Raw genomic sequence first — 8,983 nt, 5'->3', positions numbered from 1 at the left:
ACAGTGTATGTATTGAAATGACGAGTTTACGACTTTTCTTGACTGACAATCCTCTTATCAGATTTATCTAAAGGATTCTAAATTTATCAAGCAGCTACACTGTACTGCACTAGCGTCTGGGATTGTCAGTATCTTTCCGAGATACCTCTTGAAAGTGTTGGACTGACTTGCATCGAAGTGCGCAGGATCGACGTCGCAGTCTATGCTTCGCCTGTGACATACTTGGCAGTAATTAGAGTGCAGAGTTAGATCGCTGTGAGGAGTGGTAGCTTCGGTGTGTAACTGTGAGTACTTTGTATATGTTTGACACTTACAAATGCTACCCTTCTCGTGCGTTAACGTGAGTGGTAAAGTGCAATAGTGAGCGAAACTTTTAAACGGAAATATCTATTACACAACTCCTCCAATCTGTGAAGTAAAAATGAGTGAAAATTTTGGCGGGATATTATTATCAAGTAAAGCTGATCCGTCTGTAGTCACAGACATTCCAGTAACCGATCCGGGTACTAATATTCATGTGGAAGGATCAGAGTCGTTCGGAGGACAAAGGACAAAACTGGACGCAAAATCATCAGGTGCGCTGAAAAAGTCTAGTCGCTACCGTAGTCGTTCCTTGTCAGCGTCTTCGACGGACTCTTACAGTTCTGCTTCTTATACAGGTAGCAGTTCAGAAGATGATCCTGTTTCTCCAAGAGAAAAGGTGCAGAAGAATTCGTCAGGGGCTACAGATTTTTGTGTGAGAAATATTAAACAGCATGCTTTTGGTAGAAGAGAAATAGAAATTGCTGAGCAGGAGATGCCAGGTATTATGGCACTGCGCAAACGGGCTAGTGACGATAAACCCTTGAAGTCGGCAAAAATTGTTGGTTGTACCCATATTAACGCACAAACTGCCGTTCTAATTGAAACGCTAGCAGAGCTAGGCGCCCAAGTTCGATGGGCAGCATGCAATATTTATTCAACTCAAAATGAAGTTGCTGCTGCATTAGCAGAAGCAGGTTTCCCAATTTTCGCTTGGCGCGGGGAATCCGAAGAAGATTTTTGGTGGTGCATAGATAAATGCGTTAATGCTGAGAATTGGCAACCAAATATGATCCTTGATGATGGAGGAGACGCCACCCACTTAATGCTAAAGAAATATCCTTCCCTCTTCAAAAGCATAAAAGGTATAGTGGAAGAAAGTGTCACAGGAGTGCACCGCCTGTATCAGCTGTCAAAGGCAGGAAAGTTATCAGTGCCTGCGATGAATGTTAACGACTCCGTGACAAAAACGAAGTTTGACAATTTATATAGTTGTAGAGAATCTATTATTGACAGTCTGAAACGATCAACAGATATTATGTTCGGAGGAAAACAGGTTGTCTTATGTGGTTATGGTGAGGTTGGTAAAGGTTGTAGTCAAGCTCTAAAGGGCTTAGGATGCATTGTTTATATAACAGAAATTGATCCTATTTGTGCTTTGCAAGCTTGCATGGATGGGTTTCGCGTAGTCAAATTAAACGAGGTTATACGCACTGTCGATATTGTGATAACTGCCACAGGCAATAAAAATGTTGTAACGCGCGAGTATATGGACAAAATGAAAAACGGTTGCATTGTGTGTAACATGGGACATTCAAACACGGAAATTGATGTGAATAGTCTCCGTACTCCTGATCTCACATGGGAGAAGGTTAGTTCCCAAGTAGACCATGTTATATGGCCAGATGGAAAAAGGATTGTTCTCCTAGCAGAAGGACGCCTTGTCAATCTCAGCTGCTCAAGTCTTCCGTCTTTTGTTGTGTCGATCACCTCAGCAACGCAAGCTCTTGCGCTTATTGAGTTGTTTAATGCACCTCATGGTCGTTATAAGTCTGATGTGTACCTCTTACCAAAGAAGATGGATGAGTATGTAGCAAGTTTACATCTCCCTACATTTGATGCTCATCTAACAGAACTTTCTGATGAACAGGCCAAATACATGGGCCTTAACAAGGCAGGGCCGTTCAAGCCGAACTATTATCGCTACTGAGTTAAAGATATTTAGAAAATATTTTCCTGTTTTTCACCACAGGTCACATGTTATTCATGGTCCATTCTCATGTATGTCATACTTGGAGCAAAATTTCTTCAGCCTCACAATGTTTACATTGTCATTACACGTACCATATTTCCAAGGTGTTCATGGAACTTTTTTTATATTTCATGTGTTAACTGGTACTTTCTGTAAGAAAGATCTCTGTGGATGTATTTTCGTTGAGACTGAAGAAATTTTCAAGCTGACCTTCTTTCTACCATGAATGTTCTTCACCCCTCTTTTTTCTCTTGCTTTCTTTTTTCGCATCAGGAATGATATAATGTTAGCAAATGTTGGCTGCTACTGAAGTAATTATTTTAATGTTGTGACTCTGTTTAATAGACATCAGTATTGTGTTAAGCATTCATTATTAGACTGAGGTTAAAAACTGAAATATCTGGTAGCAAGTGAAATGAAATTGCCCCAACTTTGTTACATACTTGACTGTAAGTTATATTGTTATTGATTCTCATTGTATGTACCTGGACTCAACCATAGTCCATCATTCATCATTGCAAATTTAGGGATTGCAGTAACCAAAGCAGTTTACTCGTTCATTTGTGATACTAGCTGGAAGTTTCATCAGCTAAGCTGCTTGAAACCAAATTGAGCGAAGAAATTGGCTAGGAGTTACGTAGTAGCTCCCTTTGCAGTTTTCATTGTTTAAATATATACATACATAAAATGCATTGAAATATTCACTGGACATGTCTTAATAAAAAACAGCTATTTTGAATTTATTTTGCAGTTTGATTCTGTAATAAAAGATGTGTTAAGTATAGCAGGGATGTATAAATCAGGTTACTCTACAGGTCAGTCTGTTACCAAAACTTTCATATCACATACATTTTTATTGCCTTATCGGCGTGTAACCTACCTAGACATTGGGCTACACAACAGATTGATGTCAATTCAACAAATATTTAATGGGAGCCACTATCACACTCCTTGCCAAGCAATTGTGTTAAATTATGTTAAGGGTCTCATAATTCTTGCATTTGAATCCACAAACTAATGGAACCATGTAATTTTACTGTTATATGGCTAAATTTGTAGAAACTCTGTAGTTAGACAGGCATGGTGGAGAGGAGGGGTGGGAGCTTTATTATTTGATACTGTGGATTGACAAATAATTTTCAGTTTTACACTATATATTTTGAAATATAAGTGAAAGTGTAGTTGTGCAGAGGGAGAATGTTCATGGGGTAAAGGCATGCTCGGGTAGTCAGTGAAGTTAGAACCATACAAATGTTTGGTGTACATTGATTAGGGTTGGCAAAAGTCACTCCAGTTAGTGTTCATATAATCACTGCTGAAGTACAGAGCTTAGAATACTCTAGTAGCTGAGTCTAGTGGCAGAATCATTTGCTCTGAGAGTAGCATCCTAAACAAGGATAGTTGTGAAGGTGTCACAGTCAGAAATTGGTAAAAGATTTTCTTTCTCTGTGTTCTTAGTTGTGCTGCCATTAGTAAAGAAAGATGAAACTGGAAGTTATCCTCTTAGATGTTGTATGAATGTAAAGTGTCCAGAGTGATTGTGTTGCTGTGTAATGATCATCCCTCTTTGCATGCTTTGTTGCAGGGAGCAGTCCTGTGTAGGATTTAGTAATTTTTGTACAAAAGTCATACAATAGTATTAAATTTTAGTCGACATTCATAAAAAGACTATTTTAATATCATTTATGGTAGGCAATAATTGAAAATTTTTTTCCCCTACAGTTAAATTATGTGCTCTTGTTGAAGATTACAGATAATAGCAGTCTCATATGTACTTCTATGGTGTATGTTTGGAAATGCCACATGAAATGTTTGTGTGTGTGAATTTCTGTATATTTTTTCTTTTTGTTAAAATTGTACTGCTTTTACAATGCACTGCCCATTCATATGCAGCAATGCATGTGCATGAAATGTCATTGAGATTGTGTATCAAGGGATATCTGTTAGACAGCAATAATCCTGTGTTTTTGAGATATTCATGATGTGTGTTTTGTTGGCATGCAGTTTTTACAAGTGGTCTTTCATGTCATTTTGGAACTGATGTTTTTGTAGTAATGTATTTTGGTTAAGATACTGAATTGCAAATTGTAGACAACTTTTATTGTACTGTGTAGCTTTCTTGAGATTTCCTTTTCCTTTTTGTTTTATTTGCCCACTTCTGATTGTATTGTTTCAGTAGCTTGCATATTGTAAATGTTGCCTTAAGTCATTTTTCTCCGTGTAACTCACATATACAGTACTGAGCTTGTGGTCTAACCAATTGTTAGACACAGACATTTGTGTGTTCTGTATTTAAAGTGCAAAAAAGTCTTTCCAAAGTTGAATCTGTTGACATTGTGTTGAATGAAAGGAAAATGTGTAAAAAATGATAGTGTATGAATATGTAAAGTGTAATGTAAAAACGTACAGTTGTTGAACAACCTCATTATTCACAGAGATATGACATGGCCTTAATAATTCAAGTTTTAAGAAAAATATTAAAATCATATTTACATGTCAAGAAAAATGTTACATTGACTGTAACTTATTTATTGTCTCAGTAAAGTAATTATTTACGGCATATTGTTGAAGTTGTACTCTATTTTGTGTATCCAGTGACCTCAGTTATGCTATATTTCTAACTTCAGCGTACTAGAAGACTGACTGTCAAGACTTTTTAAGCTTTTGTAAAAATAAAAGATTGATAAATTCTGTATCCTGTGTGAAGCAGGTAAGTTTTTGGTATATTTGTAACCAGTGGGTTCTCTTTCAACTTTATTGTTAGTGTGTAATGTGAGCAGTTGTATGGAGCAGTTCGTATGGTAAAAGCTACTGTGCTTAAATATGGTTCAGTTGGGGAAGGAAATGGCGATACTATAACAGCATGAAATGACTGTGGACTTGTGTACAGTTTTTTCAGTTTTTATACTGCAGAGGGGTAAGAGTTTTGCTATTGAAATATAAAAGCCCAATGTCACCACCATAATGATCTAAGCCTGTCCTTCTCATTTGTTCTCCTACCCCATCCCTCCCCATATATGCTACCTTTTTGATTTCCTGTTTCTTCATATTGTCCTACTGTTTTCAGTGTATTTGGTTTGAACATCATCTTGGAATTGTGTAGTCAGTTGGTGTATTGAAAATTGTAGCTACCCTGCAATCTTATTTCCTCAGTGCTCTTGCAGCCAAGGAATGAATAACAGTCAATGTCACAGGAGCTTACTTTTAGTTGCCTTTATGCATTTTGAGAAAAAACCTTTATTTTTGGTATGTGTAATAGTTCTACAGTTGCTTTTTGTAATTTTTGCAATGATCTATTGTACATTTCATCATACACTACCTTAGAGTTATATGAGTATAAATATCTTATAGCCTAATTTTATTTAGAGACTGAGAATTTATATTATGTGAAAACTAAAATCTGAACTCCACAACTTGTAATTTGTTTTTCATCCACTTGATCTTAAATTATCAAAGTCTGTTTCTTTGATTGTCTTGATAGACACTTTCTTTGTAATGGATTAACTTATGCACTGTTATTTTGATATTATTATCCGATTTCATGAAAATAGGTTATGCATTTTTAACCTTACATTAGCAGTTCTATTTGTCCATATTCTGTCATCCACACAGTGAAATATCGTCATGTGTTGTAAAAGGCTGTCTAGCATCCAGTAAGCAAAACTGATCACAGTTCATAATAAACAGAGCAAAAAACCTTCTGTTTATATTCAGCAACTGCAAAGTGGTGACAAGACGTATTATTTTTTTAGTTTCCTTATTTGATTTACTGTGGCAGAGTGCATGTTATTGCAGTGTCTGCTTGTTCTAAGAGACGAAAAGCAAAACTGTCATCTAATCTGCCCTTCTTTGCTGTAGTATGAAAGATGGTTTAGTTCCAGGCTTATCAGAACAGTCCGAAAATTTTTGCCAAGTGCTACTAAACTTAGTTTATTTTTGTCAGTCAAGGATGTTTATTTTTATGGGGCCAATCCTTACTTTTTTAAAGATGATGAATGTTACTTATTGCTGTGTTCACAAATACTTAGTCGTGGGTTTCCAAAATGAAAACATGCTAAACTGAACACTTGCTCTTTGTTGTAAACTGTTGGATTTTACACCAGAAGACATGAGACTTAGTCAGCATTTTCCTTCTCTTAATTGGATGAGCCACTACTTAATAGATCTACATCAATATCTAAATACTCTTCAAGCCACATATGTTGCCTAATGGAGAGCACATTGTACCACTACTAGTCATTTCGATTTGCTCCTCTTATAAATAGTGAGGGAAAACTTGTCTGTATGCCTCTGTTGAAGTTCTAATTTTGTGTTGGCAGCAGTAGAATGGTTCTGCACTCAACTTCAGACACCGGTTCTCTGCATTTTCTCAGAAGTGTTCCATAAAAAGAATGTTGCTTTCCATTCGGGCATTCCCATTTGAGTTCCTGGCACATCTCGTAATACTTGCATGTTGATTGAATCTACTGGTAACAAATCCAGCAACCCCTGCATTGCTTAAATTTCTTCCTTTAATCTAACATGGTGGTGATCGCAAACACTCAAGTAATACTCGAGAATGGGTCGCACTAGTGTTCTACGTGGAGTCTCCTTTACACACGAACAACACTTTCCTAAAATTCTCACAATAAACCAAAGTCAACCAACTGCCTTCTTGACTACAGTCCTTACACGCTCATTCCATTTTATATCGCTTCGCAATGTGTCAAGTAGCACACTACTAATGCTGTATTTGAACATTACAAGATTGTTTTTCCTACTCGTCTGCATTAATTTAAATTTTCTATATTGAGAGCTAGCTGTCATTCATCTCACACACTACAAATTTTGTCAAAGTCCTCTTGTTTTCTTCTACAGTCACTCGATGACATATTCCAATACACTACAAAATAATCACCAAGCAGCCACAGATGCTGTTATCCTGCCTGTCAGATCATTTATGTATGTAGAGAATAACAGCATTCTTACCACATTTCTCTGGGGCACTCGTGACAGTAGTACCCTTGTCCCTGATGAACACTCGCCATCAGAGAGGCTCTATGTGACAATTTAAGGTTGTAATATAGTCTAACCATTGTACACTTTGCTTGAAAATAATTTTTCTCTTATTAATTTCAGTATGAATGCTGATAGGTTTACCAAGTTGGCCCCATAAGAGTAAAATAAAGATTTCCTATGGATGTAGTCTTTATAGCCTCACCATAAAGATACCAATTTAGGTATTACCCCTCTATTTGGTGAGTTTAGTCCTCATTTTATGAAATTAATGATTTTTTTTTTCAGTAGCATTTATACTTTGGAAGTATATCATAGTACTCTCTTGTGTGAAATGTGAAAGAGGCTGCTCGTTCATGAATATTAATGTAAAGGCGATGAGCATTAAATAATCTGATCATTTTGTAGTTCTGTAGCTGAATAATGTAATGCTAATATTCATCGTAAATTTATTTCACGTTCATTTACTACCAGTATGCCTCAAACGGTTCCTTCAAAGTGAACTTCTTCAGGTGACAAAAAAATCTCGCGAAGTCTTCATAACTAATTCTAACAAAGTGGCAGAAATGTGTCAGTGTCATGACTCAAAGTTCTATACTCTGATCACAATTACTTTGCAACTGACAGATTGCCGCTGTACAGGAGGAAAGGGGGGGAGAGGGAATGGGCAGTCCAACCTTGCTTCACAAGGTGCTGCACATATTCTCCAAATGGGCAACACAGGCTGAGGCACATCCTGGTGCATGACAAGCCCAGTGAATCACTTCGATGACAGCAACTGTATAGTGTATTCGTTAGGAGTGAGAATGTCTTTTAGTGTTATGTTATGGCAACAAGACCCTTTTGAGTTGTGAAACTGATATGTTTTTTTGGGAATTGGTTATAATGACTGTTAGTGAATTTTCAATTTTACCTGAGATATTCGTGAAGAACAAAACTGGTTGTGGTGAAATAATTGAACTTGCAATAAGCTATGGTTGGTTTTTATTAGCACTAAATAATATGAAAGATTACAGGTATGGAACATGTGTATGCTATCTCTGCAAAATTAATTTGTTTGCAGAATAATAATAATAACTGAATCACAATCTGGAATCTTCTGTTGGTCCTTTGTGTTTTAGCGAGTTACAAAAACAAGTAGTGAAAGCTTCACAAACCGTAGCATACTAGAAGTGACTGATAAAATAATAATCCCCTGGAAGGCAGTAATTTAATTCAGATACTATGAATTTTCCTTTTTCAAATGTGCTATTTTCTAATAAGTTACCACATAAATTTAAGAAATTACTCAATGAAGTCTACATACCATGCTTCTGATAAGACATGATACGTGCTTTGTAAGGAATACAAATGGTGTGGATGTCCACTATTGGACTGAATAGTGGACACAACAGTAATTAAATTGTCACTTCAGTAAATGAGTGAGTTATCAAGTTCAGACTACTGTTTAAGATTTTTGTGGAGATAATTTATAATTGTATTTATTTTGCCAAAAAAGGAAGATAAGGACTCAACATGGAGTTGTAGTAAAGGTTGTTACAGGTGGAGCAAAAGCTCGGGTTGAGGAATGAAATTTGTTGTTTCCTTTTGTAAAGAACCATCCTAAAATTTGCCTTAAATAATTTAAGAAAACCTAAATCTGGATGGCCAGTCAGTTAAACACCTGTTCTTCCAAATGAAAGTCTAGTGTATTCTATCTATGCCACTTCACTTGCTATATTTGGCAAAAACTGTCTAATTTAGAAATAATTTTTCTCCATTGTATTGTGGGACCTAAAAGTACTTTAACCATAATGCTTCAGGTGTGACAAGTGGAAGAACCATGTGGTTTGTATAAAAGGTGCCATGAATTTGAAACATTGTAAGTGTTCCTCTAAATTGACTTAACTGTTTTTTATTTTGTTTTTTGTTCTCAAAAGCGTAAATAATGAAAAA

At 36.3% G+C, this 8,983-nt stretch overlaps 1 protein-coding gene across 2 annotated transcripts; it reads left to right on the top strand.

The window, feature by feature from the left end:
* The first annotated feature begins 236 nt into the window (after nucleotides 1-236).
* LOC126334561 (adenosylhomocysteinase-like 1) lies at nucleotides 237-4,613 on the top strand. 2 transcript variants are annotated; one of them, XM_049996940.1, is made up of 2 exons: nucleotides 237-575; nucleotides 660-4,613. In XM_049996940.1, exons 1-2 carry the CDS (start codon nucleotides 422-424, stop codon nucleotides 2,009-2,011), a joined length of 1,506 nt encoding a protein of 501 aa, XP_049852897.1. In that variant the 5' UTR covers nucleotides 237-421; the 3' UTR covers nucleotides 2,012-4,613. The 2 variants fall into 2 exon arrangements, with proteins under 2 accessions (XP_049852897.1, XP_049852896.1); XM_049996939.1 differs by having other exon boundaries at nucleotides 288-4,613.
* Nucleotides 4,614-8,983: the final 4,370 nt, after the last annotated feature.

This window comes from Schistocerca gregaria, chromosome 2 (assembly GCF_023897955.1).
Source record: "Schistocerca gregaria isolate iqSchGreg1 chromosome 2, iqSchGreg1.2, whole genome shotgun sequence".
Classification (NCBI taxonomy): domain Eukaryota; kingdom Metazoa; phylum Arthropoda; class Insecta; order Orthoptera; family Acrididae; genus Schistocerca; species Schistocerca gregaria.
Note: the sequence above shows the minus strand (reverse complement) of the source record. Positions and strands in the feature narration are given on the sequence as shown.

Bases quoted from the DNA above. Each gene is read 5' to 3' on its own strand.
- LOC126334561 (XM_049996939.1), top strand. From the start codon at position 422: ATGAGTGAAAATTTTGGCGGGATATTATTATCAAGTAAAGCTGATCCG.